At 43.9% G+C, this 22977-nt stretch overlaps 2 protein-coding genes and 1 long non-coding RNA gene across 6 annotated transcripts in view; 1 reads left to right on the top strand and 2 right to left on the bottom strand.

The window, feature by feature from the left end:
• Positions 1-1095: 1095 nt before the first annotated feature.
• LOC129481888 (general transcription factor II-I-like) lies at positions 1096-13500 on the bottom strand. Of its 4 annotated transcripts, none has more exons than XR_010121126.1 (3): positions 11245-11293; positions 5738-5921; positions 1096-1254 (listed from the first exon to the last, which is right to left on the bottom strand). XR_010121126.1 is itself a non-coding variant. In XM_063640383.1 (3 exons), exons 1-3 carry the CDS (start codon positions 13494-13496, stop codon positions 1242-1244), a joined length of 246 nt encoding a protein of 81 aa, XP_063496453.1. In that variant the 5' UTR covers positions 13497-13500; the 3' UTR covers positions 1096-1241. The 4 variants fall into 4 exon arrangements, 2 of the variants coding, with proteins under 2 accessions (XP_063496453.1, XP_063496452.1); XR_010121125.1 differs by lacking the exon at positions 11245-11293 and adding an exon at positions 9085-9214; XM_063640383.1 differs by lacking the exon at positions 11245-11293 and adding an exon at positions 13448-13500.
• A 1719-nt stretch (positions 13501-15219) lies between these two features.
• On the bottom strand, positions 15220-19917 carry LOC129481889 (uncharacterized). The gene is made up of 3 exons (XR_008657541.2): positions 19584-19917; positions 15551-15672; positions 15220-15335 (listed from the first exon to the last, which is right to left on the bottom strand). It is a non-coding gene; the product is annotated as an uncharacterized lncRNA (long non-coding RNA).
• Positions 19918-22604: 2687 nt separating this feature from the next.
• The window catches only part of LOC129483182 (uncharacterized), a 48576-nt gene continuing 48203 nt past the window's right edge, over positions 22605-22977 (top strand). Inside the window, exon 1 of the mRNA XM_063640384.1 lies at positions 22605-22625. The gene's annotated coding sequence lies outside the window, so the exon portion shown is untranslated. The remainder of the gene's footprint in view (positions 22626-22977) is intronic.

The following is a 22977-nucleotide window of genomic DNA, read 5'->3' as shown; positions in this document are numbered from 1 at the left end:
TTGGAAAATCTTGGGACTACTGCAGAATCGAATGAAGCTAAATGGCACTAAATTCCAACATCCACTGTGAAATCCTGGGATCAGGGATTTGTTCATTTCTGTCACCTATTGTCCCCACCCAGTGCTTGGCATATAATGGGGATATAAAATGTCTTCAATTCTTGAATGAATAAATGTGGAACTGAATATATTACAAAGCCAAAAACCCTGTAGTTTGATAGGTTATTAGGAAACCAAAAAGCGTGTGGTACTAGACATGTTTTACTAATAATGGAACAATGGATTCTCTCCCCTGAGTAAATCTATTTCTCATTTTTTTTTTGAGAGTCTTGCTCTGTCACCCAGGCTGGCAGTGGCACAATGTTAGCTCACTGCAACCTCCACCTCCCAGGATCAAGCAATTCTCATGCCTCAGCCTCCCCAGTAGCTGGGACTATAGGCACCCACCATCATTCCCAGCTTATTTTTCTTTTTTTGTATTTTAGTAGAGACAGAGCTTCACCATGTTGCTGAGGGCTGTCTCAAACTCCTGAGCTCAGGTAATCCACCTACTTTGGCCTCCCAAAGTGCTAGGATTATAGGCATGAGCTACCACACTCAGCCTGAATCTATTTCTTTTTATAAAAAAAAATTCCCTTTATAACTTATTTCACATTAATAAGCAATGAAGCTGAAAAACAACTTCATATAATACAGTTGAAAATCTGAACAACTTCGCCATTTCCCTGAGAGGCCAGATGTAGTCACCAAACCTCATACCACCTCAGTAACTTCCAACTAAAACACAAGGATAAATGTTATACAAGTAGTAAGCTCATGTTCTTATAAATAGTAAATCATGTGCCAGGCACCGTGGCTCACACCCGTAATCCCAACACTTTGGGAGGCTGAGGTGGGTGGTCACCTGTGGTCAGGAGTTCAAGACCAGCCTGGCCAACATGGTGAAACCCCATCTCTACCAAAAACTACAAAAATCAGGTGTGCGTGGTGGTGCATACCTGTAGTCCTAGCTACTTGTGAGGCTGAGGCATGAGAATCCCCTGAACGTGGGAGGCAGAGGTTGCAGAAAGCCGAGATCATACCACTGCACTCCAGCCTGGGCAACAGAGCAAGACTCTGTCTCAAAAATAAAATAAAATAAAAATAAAGGCATACAGGATGTCACTTACATGGACAGGTGTTCAGAGCTTGTGTGGAGGAGTTGTGGATGAGGACGAAAGGCAGCTTGGAGACAATGGAGGCTAACTGGAGTTACTGGATGAAGAAAGGAGGGAAAGAGAGACAAAAGGAAAAGGGTAAGGGGAGTGGAAGATTCGCCTCAGTGTGGAGGTCATCTCTGATTGCTGACAAAGGAAAATGTTGGAGAAGGTCTGAAAATATTGCTAAAGGTCGGCAGTTTCAGAAAATCTTATAATATGTCCTTTACTTTAAAAGAAAACTCAGCATCTCAAAGGTTTAGTAGGAGTTGTTCCCCACCTCACACCGATTTCAGTAGTTGAACCATTCAGCCACAGAAAATAACTTCAGTATGAACACATTAGAATACTACCAATAAAGACATGGGACTCTCCTCCTCTGAGGTCAAGCACTTCTATTCACTTGCTGCTTGGCCTCCTTTTCTGCCCATTCTCACCTCCTTTGCTGGCATCTGTTCCTCCCATGGATGAATTCACGCCCCCCTCACACAGCCAGGTGCCACCTCCCACTCTTCGAGGCTCCATCATGTGCCTGGCTCCACCGCCTTCTCATGTATGACATCTACCTTTCACCAAGCTGAGGACACAGTGCACCCATGGTGTGTTTAAGGAGACAGTTCTGATGGCCACAAAATTATTTTGTCATGTGCTCTGTGATTTTAATTGTCCTGTCCAAACACTAATGCATGGTCCACAGTCAGGCCAAGTAAGGTTATGTTAAAATGAGGAACCACCAAGCACCTTTAATTCCTTCCAAGATCTTTTATGAGTGGGACAGAGTCAAGTGCTGTTAGTGATGGCAAGAAGAAGATTCTCCTTCTGGTGACACCTGCTGTACTCTGGTGATGATGGCAAGTCCAGTACTGCTCCAGCACCCAATCCTTGCAGTGTCTTCTACGACACTTGCACATTCTTTATATAGTACAGGTTTCGCATTCTCACTTTCTGCAATAACTGTCACAACTGCCCCTAACAAAATTGGTGACTGCACTCCTCACAACCTTGAATTTGAGCTTTGTCTTCAGAAATGAAGTTTTCTACAGGTTTCATCATCTTCAGACTAATGCAAACTGAAGATCTACCTCCAGGAATATTTTTCTTTCTCTATTACCTCCCTTAGCAAGAAATGTATAACTTCCAATCTTCAATTCTTCACCAATGCTTTGATTCTTTGGCTAAATCAAAAGCATGCTAAGGGCAAGGTGTGGTGGTTCAAACCTGTAATCCCAACACTGCGGGAGGCCAAAGTGGGTGGATCACAAGGTCAGGAGTTTGAGACCAACCTGGCCAACATGGTGAAATCCCATTTCTTCTAAAAATACAAAAATTGGCCAGGCATGGTGGCATGCAGCCGTAATCCCAGCTACTCAGGAGGATGAAGCAGGAGAATTGCTCGAACCCGGGAGGCAAATGTTGCAGTGAGCTGAAATCATGCCACTGCACTCCAGCCTGGGTGAAAAAGCGAGACTCTGTCTCAAAAAAAAAAAAAAAAAAAAAAAGATGCTAAACCTATGAGTTAAACACTGAGTTTTGTCTTCTCCATTACAGAACTCTTGGACAAGGATAATTTTCTTACCCTACTACAGAATTTCTCAACCACTTTCCATGCCATAATCCACACAAAATCTATTTGGCACATTGACTGACCTTAAGTAATTGCCCCAAGGTACTGTGGAAGCTGAATGAGCAGTATTTTAGGATACACCCATTAACCCAACTTGAGAACATGTATTCACCTTAGCATTCATGAGAATGATTAACTGCACAAATTTGTAAACACCTAATATACACACATAATTCATACTTGATTCCCAACACTTATTTCCTGACAATACAAAACTTCATACTAAATGGCCATTTATTAGTTCTTGGCAACATAAGTTCCTAAGGTAATGGATGATCTACAAATTGTGGTCACTTACTCTGACAATGCACAATGGCAAACAAAAAGCTGGGAAAGAAAGGTACACTTAGAACTCTAATAAAGAAACTAGGCTGGGCACGGTGGCTCACGCCTGTAATCCTAACACTTTGGGAGGCCGAGGTGGGTGGATCACTTGAGGACAGGGGTCCGAGACCAGCCTGGCCAACGTGGCAAAACCCCATCTCTACTAAAAATACAAAATTTAGTCAGGCATGGTGGCATGCACCTAGAATCCCAGCTACTCGGAAGGCTGAGGCAGGAGGATCACTTGAACCTGGGAGGCGGAGGTAGCAGTCAGCTGAGATCGCACCATCGTACTCTAGTCTGGGCAACAAAAGCAAAACTTCATTCCCCGCAAAAAGAAAATAACATTATTTGTTCAACAAGAGACTTATTGGATCTTTTTCTGTTAGGCTGTGATATTCATGTGCAGGCCAGTATTACAGTATTTGTCATTTTAGGAACAGGGCACACATGAATAAACATAAAGGTCTAAAGGCAAATAGTAACTGCTATCCCTGAACAGCTGAAATGTGGCTACTTCAAACTGAAATATGCTGTGAGTATGAAAGACACACCAATTGTCAACAAAAAGAATATACGCAAATGAAGAATGTGAAATACTTCATTGTGTATTTATAATGATTTCAGGTTGAACTCGAAAATATAAAATTATGTATGTGGCTTGCCTTTATAGCACACGTTGTATTTCTCTTGGATACCACCGGTCAAAATTCAAAGCTTAATGCCAGGTGCGGTGACTCACATATGTAATCCCAGCACTTTGGGAGGCTCAGGCAGAAGGATCACCTGAATCCAGCCTGGCCAATATGGTGAAAACTCGTCTCAACACAAAATAAAAAACTTAACCAAGCATGGCTAACTTAGCCTGTAATCCCAGCTACTCAGAAGGCTGAGGCAGGAGAATTGCTTGAGCCTAGTTGCAGTGAGCCGAGATCACACCACTGCACTCCAGCTTGGGTGACAGAGTGAGACTCTGTATCAAAAAAAGAAAGAAAAAAAGAAAAACCTTGGGTTATCCCTACACTGCATCTGTTCATATTGATAAATCACAGAGTGCCTATATTGAGCTTCTGCAAAAGATTTTTTGGGGAGGTGAAGGAAGGAGCAGTTCCATCATGTAAAAGATTAATTTTTAAAAGCTTCAAGATTAATCTGTGCTTTTAAAAAGGATTTCACAACTATTTTACTTGTTGTATTTGTTCTTGGCTGAGTAACTTCAGTTGTATTGTGAATAAGAAGTTTTGGTCTGTGAAAAACAGTTGATACTAATATTATAATAAAACATTTAGAAGATATTTACGGGTCTTTCTCACACAGCTTTGCACTGCTAAATATTATTATTATTATCTGAGATGGAGCCTCATTCTGTCGTCCAGGCTGGAGTGCAGTGGCACGATCTCGACTCACTGCAACCTCCGCCTCCCAGGTTCAAGCTATTCTCCTGCCTCAGCCTCTCGAGTAGCTGGGACCGCAAGTTCACACTACCACACCTGGCTGATTTTTGTACTTTTAGTAGACACAGGGTTTTGCCATGTTGGCCAGACTGGTCTTGAACTCCTGGCCTCAGGTAATCCACCTGCCTCAGCCTCCCAAAGTGCTGGGATTACAAGCATGAGCCACTGTGCCCGGCCAATTTTTAAACATAATCCATTCTGCCTTCATTTTACAGTGAAAAAAATCATTTTGGTGACTTGAATTTTGAAATAGCAATTTTCAGACATTCAGGTGAGACCACCTGGATGTCTCCAAAGTCATCTTTTTTGTAAGATAAATATGCAAAAGTCACTTTGCCCCCAAACCAGCCCAATTATATTTCTGAATCTTAGATGAACTGTCCCACAGCACAGCCAGAAGCAACTTGCTGTATCATCTTAAAACTTTCCTCTCCCTTATAACTCAGTCCCAACGAATATACATAGATGCACAACCTCAATCAGTAAGCAAGACTCTACCCACTTCAACATTCCTTCCATGAGTAGAGAGAGGCTTTCTGTTCCTACACCCCAACACTCAAACTACTCATGTGTTACCCTTCAAAATCAAGCCAGAATAACTTTTCTAAAGGGCAGCTCCAAATTATTTTAAGAGGAAACTGCTATGAGACCATTCAATGACTGCCACTGCTTTTGTAGGAGCCAAGGCCTTCCTCCATTTGGCCACAAAAGTCTATCTAAGCAATCCCACCACGCCCACATGGCACTCCTCACTCCACATAGAATGGGCAATGTATGTGAATATGTGAGCATATTTGACTCCTCTCTGCCTTTACTCATATTTGAAACACACTGCCTCCCTTCTGGATGCACAAGTGACTGATCTGGGTGTGCCATCCTTGCCTTCTCCCCCAAAAATGCTCAATAACTCTTCATTGCATTTTTCTGAGTATTCAGCCTCCCAAGGGCAGGGTTCTTGCTAGAACCAATTTTGCACATCTGATGCTTATACTAAATAAATGTTTGTTCAATAAAGGAATCTAAATGTTAATTTTAAAATAAAGAAGTCATGATGAGAGGGGAACAAAAGGCCCATCTTGGTCAAATTAATCTTTCCTTAGGGAAGACAATGGATTTGTTTCTGCAGATTATCATCTTACCTCTTAATAACAAACTTAATTCGATTGCTCACTTGAAAGATGTTTTCGAGCCTTGAGATTCCATGTAATGTGGGGCTTCTGAAAGGAATGTTTTCCGGTAGTCCTTCCACATTCAGCTCATTCACATGTGTTTCAAATTTTTGGTATGGTACCGCCTTGGCTTCAGTGCTCCCCAAGGCTTCAGCTGAAAAACCAAAGTAATTCAGAAGATTATGTTTGTGTTGAAATCAGATTTTAGTGCAATCCAAAGCAAGGTTCAGGTCAATTTTTTTTAATTGGAAAAACTCTAGAAACATATTTACTAACTATTGAAGCAGACTTAAAGCAAAGGCAACTATAAATGACCCATCATTAGACAGATCAACGAGACAGAAAATTAACAAGGATATTAAGGACTTGAACTCAGTTCTCGACAAAGCAGACCTAATAGACATCTAGAGAACTCTCCACCCAAATCCACAGAATATACATTCTTCTCAGCACTTCATCGCACTTATTCTAAAATTGATCACATAATTGGAAGTAAAACACTCCTCAGCAAATGCAAAATAACGGAAATAATAACAAACAGTCTCTCAGACCACAGTGCAATTAAATTAGAACTCAGGATTAAGAAACTCACTCAAAACCACACAACTACATGGAAACTGAACAACCGGCTCCTGAATGACTAGTGGGTAAATAACAAAATTAAGGCAGAAATAAAGATGTTCTTCAAAACCAATGAGAACAAAGACACAACATACCAGAATCTCTGGGACATATTTAAAACAGTGTTTAGAGAGAAATTTATAACACTCAAGGCCCACAAGAGAAAGCAGGAAAGATTTAAAACTGACACCCTAACATCAAAATTAAAAGAACTAGAGAAGCAAGAAGAAACAAATTCAAAAGCTAACAGAAGACAAGAAATAACTAAGATCAGGGCAGAACTGAAGGAGACAAGAAAAACCCTTCAAAAATTCAATGAATCCAGGAGCTGATTTTTTGAAAAGATCAACAAAATAGATAGACCACTAGCCAGAATAACAAAGAAGAAAAGACAAGAATCAAATAGATGCAATAAAAAAAATCATAAAGGGGCTATCAACACTGATCCCACAGAAATACCAACTACCATCAGGGAATACTATAAACATCTCTATGCAAATAAACTAGAAAACCTAGAAGAAATGGATAAATTCCTGGACACATACACCCTCCCAAGTCTAAACCAGGAAGAAGTCAAATCCCTGAACAGACCAGTAACAAGTCCTGAAATTGAGGCAGTAATTAATAGCCTACCAACCAAAAGAAGTCCAGGACCAGACACATTCACAGCTGAATTCCAGCAGAAGTACAAAGTGGAGCTGGTACCATTCCTTCTGAAACTATTCTAAACAATAGAAAAAGAGGGACTCTTCCCTAACTCATTTTATGAGGCCAGCATCACCCAGATAAAACCTGGCAGAGACACAACAAAAAAGAAAATTTCAGGCCAATATCCCTGATGAACATCGATGTGAAAATCCTCAATAAAATACTGACGGCCGGGCACGGTGGCTCACGCTTGTAATCCCAGCACTTTGGGAGGCCGAGGCAGGAGGATCATGAGGTCAGAAGATCGAGACCACGGTGAAACCCCGTCTCCACTAAAAATACAAAAAATTAGCCAGGCATAGTGGCGGGCGCCTGTAGTCCCAGCTACTCGGGAGGCTGAGGCAGGAGAATGGCATGAACCCAGGAGGCGGAGCTTGCAGTGAGCCGAGATTGCGCCACTGCACTCCAGCCTGGGCGACAGAGCGAGTCTCCATCTCAAAAAAATAAAAAAATAAAAAAATAAATACTGACAAATCAAATCCAGCAACACATCAAAAAGCTTATCCACCACAATCAAGTCAGCTTCATACCTGGGATGCAAGCCTGGTTCAACATACACAAATGAACAAATGTAATCCATCACATACACAGAACCAATGATAAAAACCACAGGATTATCTCAATAGATGCAGAAAAGGCCTTCGACAAATTTCAACACCCTTCATCCTAAAAACTCTCAATAAACTAGATATTGATGAAACATATCTCAAAATAATAAGAGCTATTTATGACAAACCCACAGCCAACATCATGCTGAATGTGCAAAAACTAGAAGCATTCCCTTTGAAAACTGGCACAAGACAAAGATGCCCTCTCTCACCACTCCTATTCAACATAGTATTGGAAGTTCTGGCCAGGGAAATCAGGCAAGAGAAAGAAATAAAGGGTATTCAATTTGGAAGAGAGGAAGTCAAATTTCTGTTTCCAGATGACATGATTGTTTATTTAGAAAACCCCATCGTCTCAGCCCCAAATTGCCTTAAGCTGATAATCAACTTCAGCAAAGTCTCAGGATACAAAATCAATGTGCATAAATCACAAGCATCCCTATACACCACTAATAGACAGAGACCCAAATCATGAGTGAACTACCATTCACAACTGCTACAAAGAGAATAAAATGCCTAGGAATACAACTTACAAGGGATGTGAAGGACCTCTTCAAGGACAACTACAAACCACTGCCCAAGGAAATAAGAGAAGACACAAATAAATGGAAAAATACATGCTCATGGATAGGAAGAATCGATATTATAAAAATGGCCAGATTTAAAGCAAAATTTTTCAGATAATGAGAAAATGAGACACTGTCCATGTAAGAGTGAGAAACTTGGCTGGGTGTGGTGGCTCATGCCTGTAATCCCAGCACTTTGGGAGGCCAAGGTGGGAGGATCACCTGAGGTCAGGAGTTCAAGACCAGCCTGGCCAATATGGCGAAACCCCGTCTCTACTAAAAAGAGAAAAATTAGCCAGGCATGGTGGCATGTGCCTGTAATCCCAGCTACTCAGGAGGCTGAGGCAGGAGAATTGCTGGGGCACAGGGGGCAGAGGCTACAGTGAGCTGAGATTACGCCATTGTACTCCAGCCTGGGTGACAGTACAAGACTCTGTCTCAAAAAAAAAAAAAGAAAAGAAAAAGAAAAGAAAAGAGTGAGGAAACTCAACTAAGGGCTGCATATGAGCTGACACCAAAAAAATCATTGTCAATTTTGTCAGATGTGATGAGATACTGGCTGTGTAGGAATACGTAAATGCTGTTCGGGGATGCACACTGAACAGATAAAATGATGTGATGACTCATGTGCTTTGCAATATTCCTGCAAAGGGAGATAAAGGAATAGAACAAAATGTGAGACAATCTTAAAGATCACAGAAATTGAGGAATGGGTATTTTAGTGGTCATTGTACTATTTTCTCTACTTTTGAATAGGTATAAAAATTGTGATTTAAAAATGTAAAATAAAACAGCCGGGTGCTGTGACTCATACCTGTAATCCCAGCACTGTGGGAGGCTGAGGCAGGTGGATCACATGAGTCAGGATTTCGAGACCAGCCTGGCCAACATGGTGAAAGCCTGTCTCTACCAAAAATACAAAAAACAAACAAACAAACAAAAAATCAGCCGGGTATGGTGGCAGGCACCTGTAATCCCAGCTACTCAGGGGGCTGAGGCAAGAGAATTCAGGAGGCAGAGGCTGAAGTGAGCTGAGATTTTGCCACTGCACTCCAGCCTGGTGACAGAGTGAGAATCTACCTCAAAAAAAAAAAAAAAAAAAAGAAAAGAAAAAAAGTAAAAATGAATTGACTAATCCCTGCTCTGAAGCCACATCCAAACAGAACTCTAAAAAAAAGATTCAAGCAATTTACATGGTGCTGCTTATATGCACATCTCCCTCGAACCTCTGTATGTAACATTTAAATATTTTGCAACATGATGGGTGGGAGTGGCTCAAAGCTGGACATGCTGGCATGTGCCTGTAGCCCCAGCTACTTGGAGACTGAGGCAGGAGGATAACGTGAGCATAGGAGTTCTAGTCCAGCCCAGACAACATAAGAAGACCCTGTTTCTTTCTTTTTTTTTTTTTTTTGAGATGGAGTTTCACGCTTGTTGCCCAGGCTGGAGTGTAATGGTGTGATCTCGGCTCACTGCAACCTCCAGCTGCTGGGCTCAAGCAGTTCTCCTGCCTCAGCCTCCCGAGTAGCTGGGATTATAGGCACACACCACCAAACCCAGCTAATTTTGTATTTTTAGTAGAGATGAGGTTTCTCCATGTTGGTCAGGCTGGTCTCAAACTCCCGACCTCAGGTGATCCACCTTCCAAAATGCTGGGATTACAGGCATGGGCCACCGCACCCGGCCAACCCTGTTTCTTTAAAAAGAAAGGTCGGGGAGCTGTCAGGGAGCTCATTGATGAATTATTTTGGTGATATCAACAATTGCTATCAAAACGCCACTATAAAATCCAAAATTATATCTATTCCCAGATCTTTCTCCTTACTTCTAAACTCACTTATCCAACTGTCTCCTCCACCTCCACACCTCAACTTAAATGTCAACTCAAAATAAATAAATTAATAATTAATTTATTTGTTCTTAGACTGGCTTTCCTCTAACATCTCAAGACTTGTCTTAAATTCTTACTTAATATTATTAGCACCAAATCTGAAAGACTCTAGTATACAGACTCTTTGATATAAGAAACACGTGTTTTTGAGAAACCACACAAAATAAAATAATTATCATAGCTGTAAAAGCAAATATGCCCATAAACAAATAACAGTAAAGGATTAGAGGCTCTCAGTCACACTAGAGAGTGATGTTAAATAAAATTATTCTGTTAATTCAACAAGAAAATATATAAACCTAATTCTAACAAACTTTCTATAAAATAAAAAAGAACCAATTGTTGAAGTTGAGAGTGAAAAAAGTGGAAGTTTCAGAAAGAGGTGAGGCCCACTGCAGAATGTGCTCCTCACATATCATCAAGGCTGCCCCAATCACACCCCCTGCCTCCACATCCCCTTATTCTACTTAATTCTATCCCAGACCTTAACACCTTATGTAGTAAATATCTCCTACTTACTACACCTTTCCCCACCAGATTGAATGCTCCAGAATGTATGGGGCAGTTCCCCCCACCACCCCGCACCTGACTCACAGGTGCCAAATGACTGCAGGATTATGAGGCTGGAAGTAGTAAATATTTCCTCAATACTTGCAGTGGTTCACAGCCATGAAAAATCTAATATTTCCTCTCTCCCTTTCAGGAACCTTAAAGAAAGCAGCAATACTGTCATAGGCATTTGAATGAGAGCAACTCGATTTTAAATAGGAGCTGGGTAAAATGAGGCTGAGACCTACTGAGCTGCATTCCCAGATAGTTAAGTCTTTCTAAGTCACAGGGTGATGGAGGAGGTCAGCACAATATACAGGTCATAAAGACCTTGCTGATAAAATGAGTTGCAGTAAAAAAGCCAGCCAAAACCAAGATAACGACGAAAGTGACCTCTGGTCATCCTCACTGCTACACTCCCACCAACGCCATGGCAGTTTACAAATGCATGGCAACATCAGGAACTTATTCTCTATGGTCTAAAAGGTGAACCATAAAAATAATCCACTCCTGGCAGAGTTCAGTGGCTCTCACCTGTAATCTCAGCACTCTGGAAGGCCAAGGCGGGTGGATCACCTAAGGTCAGGAGTTTAAGACCAGCCTGGCCAACATGGTGAAACCCCATCTCTACAAAAAATACAAAAAAAAAAATTAGGTGTGGTGGTACATGCCTGTGATCCCAGCTATTCAGGAGGCTGACACAGGAGAATCGCTTGAACCCAGGAGGTAGAGGTTGCAGTGAGCCAAGATCGCACCATTGCACTCCAGCCTGGACTCCATCTCGAAAAAAAAAAAAAAAAAAAAAAACAGTATGAGAGCCCGGGCGTGGTGGTTCAGGCCTATAATCCCAGCAGGTTGGGGGGCTGAGGTGGGTGGATCACCTGAGATCAGGAATTCGAGACCAGCCTGACCAACATGGTGAAACCCCATCTCTATTAAAAATACAAAAATTAGCTGGGCATGGTGGCAGGTGCCAGTAATCCCACCTACTTGGGAGGCTGAGGCAGGACAATAGCTTGAACCTGGGAGGTGGAAGTTGCAGTGATCCGAGACCATGCCACTGCACTCCAGCCTGGGTAACATGAACGAAACTCTGTCTCAAAAACAAAACAGTAAGAGAAAACTGGAGCTGAGTACTACTCATTGTATTTACTTTCCTAAACAAAACATCATTATAAAAAACATTACTCAGTAATATAATTTAATTGAAGGGGAAAAAACAGACTTACCAAATTTTTTTGCAAAAAGCTGATCCACCATCTTTCATAATTTAGTGATTCTGGTATACCATACTTCCTTCACTATCGAAATCACAGGAATACACGTTTTCAAAATCTAATGGGTTTAATAACTTAGGTTATTAAATATTATTATTATAAAATGGCAGTATTTTTCTTTCCTGTGACTAATTTTTTTTTTTTTTTTTTTGAGACGAAGTCTCGCTCTGCCGCCCAGGCTGGAGTGCAGTGGCACAATCTCGGCTCACTGCAAGCTCCGCCTCCTGGGTTCACACCATTCTCCTGCCTCAGCCTCCCGAGTAGCTGGGACTACACACACCTGGCTAATTTTTTGTATTTTTAGTAGAGAAGGGGTTTCACCATGTTAGCTAGGATGGTCTCGATCTCCTGACTTCGTGCTCCACCCACCTCAGCCTCCCAAAGTGCTGGGATTACAGGCGTGAGCCACTGCACCTGGCACCTGTGACTAATATTATTTCTAAGATCCAGATTGTATTTATTACTGAAACAATGCTGACATACACTGCACAAAAAAAGGAAGAATCAGACATTCGTTAAAGCTAGGAAAAAGCAGAACTGTGTGCTCAAGAACCACTAGCAGGCAGGACAGGCTGTCTCATGCCTATAATCCCAGTACTTTGGGAGGCCAAGGCGGGCAGATCACCTGAGGTCAGCAGTTCCAGACCAGCCTGGCCAACATGGTGAAACCCAAACTCTACTGCAAATAAAAAACTTAGGCAGGCATGGTGGCAGGTGCCTGTAATCCCAGCTACTTGGGAGGCTGAGGTAGGGAGAATTGCTTGAACCCAGGAGGTGGAGCTTGCAGTGAGCTGAGATCATACCACTGCACTCCAGCATGGGCAACAGAGGAAAACGTCATCTCAAAAAAAAAAAACAGTGAACAGTTAGCAGGTGCCATTTGCTATGGGGAGACTAGGGATATGATCTTGCTGGCAATCCTTCCATTTTAGTAAATCTAAACAGTGTGATTCCATTCTTTTTTGTCTGTACTCCACTCCAGAGCCAAAACAAGTAAGAAAATCAAATATATTTCTATTTCTTTCAAAACACATCTAACAATTAAGAGATGATATGCATGGCTCCATACTCTAAAAGGAACCTTCTTATGTCCTGGGTATCGTGGACATTTGATGAATGCTTGTTCAGTTGACTAGTGCAGACTTCAATTATAAACTGTTCAATGCATTATGCCAGATAAATCTTGCATGTCAAAAGTAGGGCAACTATTGTGCTTTTAGTTATGTCTACCCATAAATGCAACATTTACATGTATTTATAAGGGGTTAATAAAAAGAAAATGAGTTTATTCTTCTAAAGAGTATTAGAATTTTGATAACACGAATTCTCCTGTCCTGGAACATAATTAAAAGTATGAGGGATCTTATTTCATGTGAAAGGTACCATTAAAAAAATCATTGTTAAGCATTAAACAATTATTTCACATAATCTTCTAATCTGATTTAAGACTGAAGACCTACCTCCTAAAGCTGGTTTATCAAGTTGTAAGTCTTCATGTGTTGAATTCATAAGTTCATGTCGGAAAGGTGAGAATAAATACTTAATATTCACTAGGCAATATTCAGCAAAGTAATATTCACTGGTGCATATTTTACATTTCATCACGAAGGGTGGCTTTGAAAAGAAAAGAAAGGCTGGCCATGGTGGCTCACACCTGTAATCCCAAAACTTTGGAAGGCTGAGGCAGACAGATCATGAAGTCAGGAGTTCAAGACCAGCCTGGCCAACATGGTGAAACCCCATCTCTACTAAACATACAAAAATTAACCAGGCGTTGTGGCAGGTGCCTGTCATCCCAGCTGCTGAGGAGGCTGAGCTAGGAGAATCGCTTGAACCTGGGAGGCAGAGATTGCAGTGAGCCAGGATCATACTCCAGCATGGGCGACAAAAGTGAAACTCCAGCTGAAAAAAACAAAAGAAATATCCCATTACTTTAAGGCAATGTAGATACAGCCAGAATTTCTACAGAAATCTGAACCACATTATAAAGCCAGAAAAACATACCGGCTAATATTATTTAATACAGATAGTAGTAAATGGAAGAAGTATTTTTTTTTTTTTGAGATGGCATCTCGCTCTGTCACCCAGGATGGAGTGCGGTGGCAGGATCTCAGCTCACGGCAACCGTTGTCTCCTGGATCCAAGCAATTCTCCTGTCTCAGCCTCCCGAGTAGCTGGGACTACAGGCACCTGCCACCATGCCCTACTAATTTTTGTATTTTGTAGAGACAGGGTTTCACCATGTTGGTCAGGCTGGTCTTGAACTCCTGACCTCAGGAGATCCGTCCACCTCGGCCTCCCAAAGTGCTGGTATTACAGGCATCAGCTACCACGCCTGGCCAGAAGAGGTAATATTTTCCAAACATAAACATTAGCATAACCTTATTGGACTTATAAAAATAAATTTTTTTAGTAACAGAAGCAGAAGATTCTCCTGAACTGTATCATTTCAGCTAACATTTATTTACTTAAGATGAAAATAATATAACAGCTATAAAAAGTCAAGAGGTAGCCAGGTGCAGTGGCTCATGCCTGTAACCCAAACACTTTGGGAGGCTGGGGCAGGTGAATCACCTGAGGTCAGGAGTTGAGACGAGCCTGGCCAACATGGTGAAACCCCATCTCTACTAAAAATATAAAAATTAGCCAGGCGTGGTGGCAATCGCCTGTAGTCCCAGCTGCTAGGGAGGCTGTGGTGGGAGGATCACATGAACCTGAGTGGTGGAGGTTGCAGTGAGCTAAGATCGCACCACTGCACTCCAGCCTGGGTAAGAGAGCAAGACGGTTTCAAAGAAAAAAAGAAAAAGTCAAGAGCATGTAGAGTATTAAAATCAGACAGAACCAATGGTCTATCATCAGAACAGCTCCATTTTTTTGCTATCATTATGTGTTAAGGTCAATTTGCTAAACATTAATATTTGTATTAAAGTTTTAAGTGTACCATATAACACATTAGTGCTGACTTAGGTTTAATGTTCTTTGCTGTACAATATACTTGAATATCATACTTATATATCACAACAAAAGTATCTTTCCCTAAGGCAATTACCATTAATACTGCTTTAAAGTTATAAAATGTGGGCTGAGGGGTGGCGCACACCTGTAATCCCAGCACTTTGGGAGTCCAAGGCAGGCAGATCACGAGGTCAAGAGAACAAGACCATCCTGGTCAACATGGTGAAACCCCGTCTCTACTAAAGTACAAAAATTACCTGGGCGGGGTGATGCACACCTATAGTCCCAGCTACTTGGGAGGCTGAGGCAGGAGAATCTCTTGAATCTGGGAGACAGAGGTAGTGGTAAGCTGAGATTGCAACTCCAGCCTGAACAACAAGTGTGAAACTTTGTCTGAAAAAAAAAAGATTATGAAATGTGAAGATTGTTTTTATAATTTTACAACACTTGAGCATTACTGTCTTTAAATAATCTAATAAATCACCATCACAACAAAAGCCCCACAAGCTAATCTGTTTCACCTTATAAAAAGCACTGACATTTAGTGTGCGGTAATTTGTTGCAGCAGCCACGGGAAACTAGTATTGTAGTGAAGCCTCAAAACCCACCTGAAGGGGCTGGGCATGGTAGCTCATGCCTGTAATCCCAGCACTTTGGGAGGCCGAGGTGGGTGGATCACTTGAGGTCAGGAATTCGAGACCAGCCTTGCCAACATGGTGAAACCCCATTTCTAAAAAAAATACAAAAATTAGCCAGGCGTGGTGGCACATGCCTATAATCTCAGCTACTCAGGAGGCTGAGACATGGGAACTGTTTGAACCCAGGGTGGGGCAGAGGTTGCAGTGAGCCAAGATTGTGCCACTGCACCCCACCCTGGGTGACAGAGCGAGGCTCCATCTCAACAACAACAACAACAACAAAAAAAAAAAAAAACCTACCTGAAGAAGGTTTTCAGTTCTGTCAACAGTGCCCCACCAAACCCCTTAGAAGCACACATTCCTTTGCTGTGGGCCATGGACAGGAAGAAGGAAGCGCCCCCTCATGGCAGGGGCCTACCCAGGAGAAATTCAAGGGAAGGCACTGCCAGGCCGGTCCTTCTGCCAAGGCCATTTTCTTTTTTTTTTTTTTTTGAGACACAATTTCACTCTGTCTCCCAGACTGGAGTGCAGTGACACAATCTTGGCTCACTTCGACCTCGGCCTCCCCAGTTCAAGCGATTCTCCTGCCTTAGCCTCCTGAGTAGCAGTGATTACAGGAGCATAGCATGCCTAGCTAAGTTTTGTATTTTTAGTAGAGATGGGATTCTGCCATGTTCCCCAGGCTGGGCTCAAACTCCTCGCCTCAAGTGATCCACCTATCTCAGCCTCCCAAAGTGCTGAGGAGTGAGCCACCACACCCAGCACTCACCAAGGCCTTTGATAGCAGGCTTTTTCCAGGTGAGCACTCTTGTCTGGTCTGGTTCTGCCCCACTCTCCCTCTCACCAAGTTGGAATCCCTCACTACTTTTCAGTAGAGGAGAGTGTGTACCCCAATCTCAGCTTGGTATGATTCAGGTCTGCATTTAACTCAAGAAACCTGGCTGATCTGGGGAAAAAGGTGTCTCTCTGCAGGTATGATACGGGATGGGCCTGTCCCCAGTACCCTGGGAGAGGGAAGCCCAATGTCCCACCAGGTTGGCAGTGCTGGGGAAGGGAAAGTGTTATGGTAGCCCCAAGACTAAAAAGAGGCAGCAGAGGGAGCAGGGCATCATTCCTATTGAACTCATGCCGCTGCCTGAGTGAGGTGAGGGAGGAATGCACCCGAGTGATGTGAGGCAGAGAGGTACGGTTCCAGGGTGGCCTTCACCCTGCCTTCCTGCCATGTTACTCTGATCCCCTGCAGGTGAGCCTGCCCACTTTGGGCTTACGGATGCCGCTGAGGCGTGTACTTAAACGCAGCCTCCCACGAATCATGTCTCCAGGAGTGGGGCAGAGCAGGGAGGAGTCCTAGACAGAGGAGAGGCCAGGGCAGGAGGAAGTGGGCCCCAAATTCCAGGAGGGGCTCTTCTCATGGGTCCTCTTTTCCGGTCTTTCCTTCCTTACCCCTGGGCTGATCACCTGGGGAAGAACTGAGGCAAGGTTTCTCATCCTCAGGTCTGAGGGGTTCAATTACCAGGCCCAAGTAGCTGGGATTACAGGCAAGCACCACCATGCCTGGCTAATTTGGTATTTTTAGTAGAGACAGGGTTTCTCCATGTTGGTCAGGCTGGTCTCGAACTCCTGACCTCAGTTGATCCACTCACCTCTCCCTCCCAAAGTGTTGGGATTACAGGTGTGAGCCACTGAGATTGGTCAAGAAATCCTTTTTTAAAAACGAGCTGGGCTCATTGGCTCATGCCGAAAATCCCAGCAATTTGGGAGGCCGAGGTGGGTGGATCACTTGAGGTCAGGAGTTTGAGACCAGCCTGGGCAACATGATGTAACCCCATCTCTACTGATATATATATATTAGCTGGGTGTGGTGTTGGGCACCTGTAATCCCAGCTTTTCAGGGGGCTGAGGCAGAAGAATCACTTGAACCTGGGAGACAGAGGTTGCAGTGAGCCGAGATCATGCCACTGCAATCCAGCCTGGGTGACAACAGTGAGACTCCATCACAAAAACAAAAACAGATTCCATCTCAAAAATAAATAAATAAATATAAATAAATGAAACAAAAAACATGGTATGGCAATGAAAATACTGTGTTAAAGTTTCATAGAAAATAAAAGACCACTCAGATACAATAAGCTGTCTTTTTAGATGAGTATATTTGTTATTCTTATTTTACAGCTAAAGAAACCGGTTCAGAGAATGCTATTTGATTGGACCATGTTGCATTTCTGGACAGTGCAGCTGAGATCAGACTTCGTGTGTAACTCCACTAGCCTACCAGGGTGCCTCTCGTAAAGGTAAGAAATGTAAATTTGGCCTAATATACAGTTTCCAGGGCAGCACTGGGTCAATTCTACATACCGTACTTCTACATTCATCAAGGGAAACCTTAAGGGAAGGTGAAAATGCTTCTAGAAGGCAACTGGACACCAGCGCCCTTGTTTGTCGCCTTTGGGCTCTTCCTCTAAGGCCAATAGTGACCTGAAATTACTAACTGTTCCAATCAAGTGGACAAAAGTGTACCAAGGTCGTCGACATAGACAAATTCACCTGAGGACCTATCTATGTGCTTTGAAAGACAAAACTGCTTTTGTAAAGGATACTGTATTTCAGAAAAACATAATCATATTAACAACTAATAACACTGTAAAATGCTGATGTGTTGAATGCTAGTTTAGAAAAACGTTCAAATCTAGGAAAAAAATTTCTGATAGAAAACTACATATCGGCTGGGCGAGGTGGCTCATGCCTGTAATCCCAGCACTTTGGGAGGCTAAGGTGGGCAGATCATGAGGTCAGGAGCTCCAGAGCAGCCTGACCAACATGGTGAAACCCCATCTCTATAAACATACAAAAAGTTAGCCGGGCATGGTGGCATGTGCCTATAATTCCCAGCTACTCAGGAGGCTGAGGCAGCAGAATCGCTTGAACCCAGGAGGCAGAGGTTGCAGTGAGCCAGTGAGCCAAGATCTGCACCCCAGCCTAGGTGACAGAACAAGACTCTGTCTCAAAAAAAAAAAAAAAAAAAAGAAAGGAAGGAAGGAAGGAAGGAAGGAGAAAGGAAGAAAGAAGAAGAAAGAAGGAAAACTACATATCAATTATCTAGCTAGCTAGCTATCTAGAGACAGGCTTTCATTCTATTGCTGAGGATGGAGAGCAGTGGGATGATCATAGCTCACTGCAGCCTTAAGCTCCTGGCCTCAAGTGATCCTCCTGCCTCAGCCTCCTAAGTAGCTAGGGCCACAGGTGGACACATTTACACCTCTGTTTTTTGTTTGTTTTATAGAGATAGGGTTTCACTACATTGCCCAGGCTGGTGTCAAACTGGAGTCTCGCTGTGTCCGCCAGGCTGGGGTGCAGTGGTGCGATCTCGGCTCACTGCAACCTCCGCCTCCTGGGTTCAAGCAATTCTCCTGTATCAGCCTCCCGAGTAGTTGGGACTTCAGGCATGCACCACCACATATGGCTAATTTTTGTATTTTTTGTGGAGACTGGGTTTCACCATGGCCAGGCTAGTCTCGAACTCCTGACCTCAGGTGATCCAGCCGCCTCGGCCTCCCAAAGTGCTGGGATTACAGGCGTCAGCCAACCAGCCAGGACGAGCACTTTATGTTATTAAATAGCCTAACCCAAGCAGGGCATGGTCCCTCATGCCTGCAATCCCGACAACTCTGATGGCCAAGGTGAGAAGATCGCTTAAACCCAGTTGTTCGAAACGGGCCTGGGCAACATAACCAGACCCCCATCTCTACAAAAGGTACAAAAATTTGGCCAGGTGCACACCGCGCCTGGCTAATTTTTGTATCTTTTGTAGAGACTGGGTTTAGTCATGTTGCCCAGGCTAGTCTCGAACTCCTGAGCACAAGCCATCCATCCTCCCGCGTCGGCCTCCCAAAATGCTGGGATTACAGGGCCCAGCCAGCATCATGTTTATTTAAGCGGTCCCTCTCTGTTGCACATTTGGATAGTTTTTTTTTTTTTTTTTTTTTTTTTTTTAGACAGGGTTTACCTCAGTCTGGCAGGCTGCAATGCTGTGGTGGGATCATAGCTCATTGGAGCCTCCAACTTTGGGGTTCAAGTAGCTGGGGGGCTGAGGCAGGACTACAGAGATCCGGTCGCGCCATATTGCTAGGTTGCTCTTGGCCTGAAGGGATCCTCCAGCCTCGGCCGCGCCCGGACATAGTCTTCTAGTTTTGACCAAAATAAACACTGTGCTTGGTCTGAGTTTTCAACTACCCTTCTCCAGCCAGCAACACACAGGACCTGGCGGAGAGGTCGTGGTTACCAGGCTACAGGCTGAGGAGAAAACTGCCCAGCTGCAAGGACCCTACCGCCCCAGTGACGTCGCCGAACGCCCGCGCCTGTGACGACACCGAAGGCCCACCTCTATGGCGTCACTAAGGACCGCCTCTCATGCGGAGCCAATCGGAACTCGCGGAGGGGCTGCTGGAGTCTTCCAGGAGCGCGCATGTGCGGACGGCTGGCTGCAGGCGGCTCGGCGGGCTGGAACCCGTCGCTGGACTGGCGCTTTTGTGTCCGGAGGCTTCGGCCTGGCCGCCGTCGCCTATAAGCTACGAGGAGGAGCTTTACGACTTGGCCGGGAGCAGCAAAGGCCAGACTCTGCGCGAACAGGCGCTACGCGCGAACCGGCCGGCACCTGGCGGACACCATCGCACGGGTGGCGCAGAAGCTCCTCAATGGCCAGCGCCAGCTGCAGCAGCGGCCGCGCACTCGCCTCGCCTGAGCTTGGGTACGTGCGCCCCACAACACCTCCCCCAGCCAGGGCCCGGGGACCCCCGGGAGCGTCCCCCCGCTACCTGGCGCTGCTCATCCTGGGCGGGGTCGGTCCCCTCTGAGGCTGCCCCTCATTAGGGAGCTGCACCCCTGAGCTTGACCTCTGAAGGCCCTTTGCGATAGCATTAAGCCTTTGAAACTTTGTAGCGGGTTAGAAGGGACTAGAAAACGAAGAAAACATCTTTCAAAAAATATAAGCGATCGGCTGGGCGCGGTGGCCCACGCCTGTAATCCCAGCACTTTGGGAGGCTGAGGTGGGTGGATCACGAGGTCAGGAGTTCAAGACCAGCCTGGCCAGCATGGCGAAACCCCGTCTCTACTAAAAACACAAAAATTAGCCGGGCGTGGTGGTGGGCGCCTGTAATCCCAGCTACTCGGGAGGCTGAGGCAGAGAATTGTTTGGACCCGGGAGGCGGAGGTTACAGTGAGCCGAGATCGCAGCACTGCACTCCAGCCTGTTGGACAGACTGACATAACGTCTAAACAAACAAATATATGTATGTATTTATATATATGCGATCGAGCCCGGGAGGTTGAGATTACAGTGAGCCAAGATTATATAAGCAATCAAGCACGGGAGGTTGAGGTTACAGTGAGCGGAAATTGTGCCATTGCCCTCCAGTCTGTGTGACAGAGGGAGACTCTATCTCTAAAAAATTATATGTAAGTGAGAGCTTTTCTTCCAGCGCTCATGCTCAGATTGAAGAGAGTAATTGGGCCAGGACCCGTGGCTCACGCCCGTAATCCCAGCACTTTGGGGTGCCGAGGCCGGCGGATCGCTTGAGCTCAGGAGTTCCAGACTAGCTTGGGCAACATGGTGAAACCCTGTCTCTACAAAAATACAAAAAATTAGCTGGGCGTGCTGGCACGCGCTTGTAGTCCCTGCTGCTTGCGGAGCTGAGGCGGGAGGATTGCTTGAGCCTCGATCCTCGATGCAGCCTCCACCTCCTGGGCTCAGGCAATCCATTTCAGCCTCCCAAAGTGCTGGGATTACAGGAACGAGCCATCCATCGTGCCTGGCCTTACACTATATTTTAATGCTTTTTTGAAAATGGAAACTTTTACAGGCAATTCATTTCTTCAAACTAATGATAAGGAAATGATGCTGTTCTGTCCTGTTATGTGTTTTGTTTGCGTGTGTGTGTGTGTTTTTCTTTTTTGAGACAGGATCTTGCTCTATTGCCCTGGCTGGAGTGAGGTGGCGCAATCATGGCTCACTGCAGCCTTGACCTTCGGGCTCAAGGAATCCTTCCCCGTCAGCCTCCCCAGTAGCTAGTACTACAGGTGCCTGCTACCACACTTGGCTGATTCCTTTTTTGACATGGAGTATCACTCTGTCTCCCAGGCTGGAGTGCAGTGGTGCAATCTTGGCTCACTGCAGGCTGGTCTCAAACTCCTAACTTCAGATGGTCCACCCACCTTGGCATCCCAAAGTGCTGGGATTACAAGTGTGACCCACTGTGCCCAGTGATTTTGCTCATTTTAGATACTAGAACTTTTTAATTTAAATTTTTTTTTTTTTTTCCCTGAGATGGAGCCTTGCTTTTTCACCAGGCTGGAGTGCAGTGGCGTGATCTTGGCTCACTGCAACGTCTTCCTCCTGGGTTCAAGCGATTCTTCTGCCTCAGCCTCCCGAGTAGCTGGGACTACAGGTGCGCACCACCACACCAGGAGTTCAAGGCTGCAGTGAGCCATGATCGTGCCACTGCACTCCAGCCTGGGCAACAGAGCGAGACCCTGACTCCACAAGTAAAGAAGTCAACATCATATGATCTGTACCAGGGTACAGGCAGGTGCTATTATCCCCACTTTCCATCCTCAACTCTGAGTTGAGTCATACATCAAACTCTAGTAAAAAGTGGCATGCTCTCAGTCAAAGGGGCAAGCCCAAACCACGTGGAAAGGATCTTATCTCTCTTGAGAGCTAATATAAAAAGAATTCCTCCTAGATATAAGCATTGTGACATCAGTTACTTAGGCTAAACATGCCTATTATGCTAAGTGAATTATTAACAGTAAATACTTTAACTCTGTGCCATGTTAATTATCATAATATGATTTACGATTTGTTTTAACCTTAGGTTATATGTACCTTGAAGCCATTTATATTTTGGTATACTTTTAATGGTTACTGTACACTAGACTATGTGTATTGGACTAGACATGGAGAGTCAAAAAGAGTATGTGATCAGAGTAGAAATCATGCCCAAGCTTCCTTCGTGTCTACCTCCTACCTCAAGTAGAAGCAGTAGAAAAAGTAATTACCTAAGATTTTTTGATTCTGGTTTGTGGAGAAGCACCCTTATATTTAGGCTGATGAGTGGCTAAATTAGAAAGTATTTTTTGTGATTTAGAATTTTATACGGAGATGTTCATTGTGATTAATTATTCTTTGAATTAGCAGATTTTTGCTTTTTATAGCTGCATGATTTCTTGTTTATTATTCATTCATTGTTGTCTATTGATAAACAAAAACTTTATTTCACTGAAACAGCAATATATAATCCAAGTTTGGTTTTTAATAATGACTGACTTTTTTCTTTGGGAATACATTACTGTTAAAAATGTAGATTATTAGATACATTATTTTTAATGAATATAAGTGGTAT

Source organism: Symphalangus syndactylus, chromosome 5, assembly GCF_028878055.3.
Source record: "Symphalangus syndactylus isolate Jambi chromosome 5, NHGRI_mSymSyn1-v2.1_pri, whole genome shotgun sequence".
Taxonomy (NCBI): domain Eukaryota; kingdom Metazoa; phylum Chordata; class Mammalia; order Primates; family Hylobatidae; genus Symphalangus; species Symphalangus syndactylus.
The sequence above is the reverse complement of the archived record's forward strand: the minus strand, read 5'-3'. Positions and strand labels throughout refer to the sequence as shown.

Excerpts from the sequence above, each read along its gene's own strand:
- LOC129481888 (XM_063640382.1), bottom strand. The coding sequence starts at position 13,496 with ATGAATTCAACACATGAAGACTTACAACTTGATAAACCAGCTTTAGGA. Across the intron at positions 5,922-13,447 it reads TGATAAACCAGCTTTAGGAG|CTGAAGCCTTGGGGAGCACT; the intron begins GTAGGTCTTCAG and ends TTGGTTTTTCAG. Across the intron at positions 1,774-5,737 it reads ATTAAGTTTGTTATTAAGAG|CTTGGTGAAAGGTAGATGTC; the intron begins GTAAGATGATAA and ends CTGTGTCCTCAG.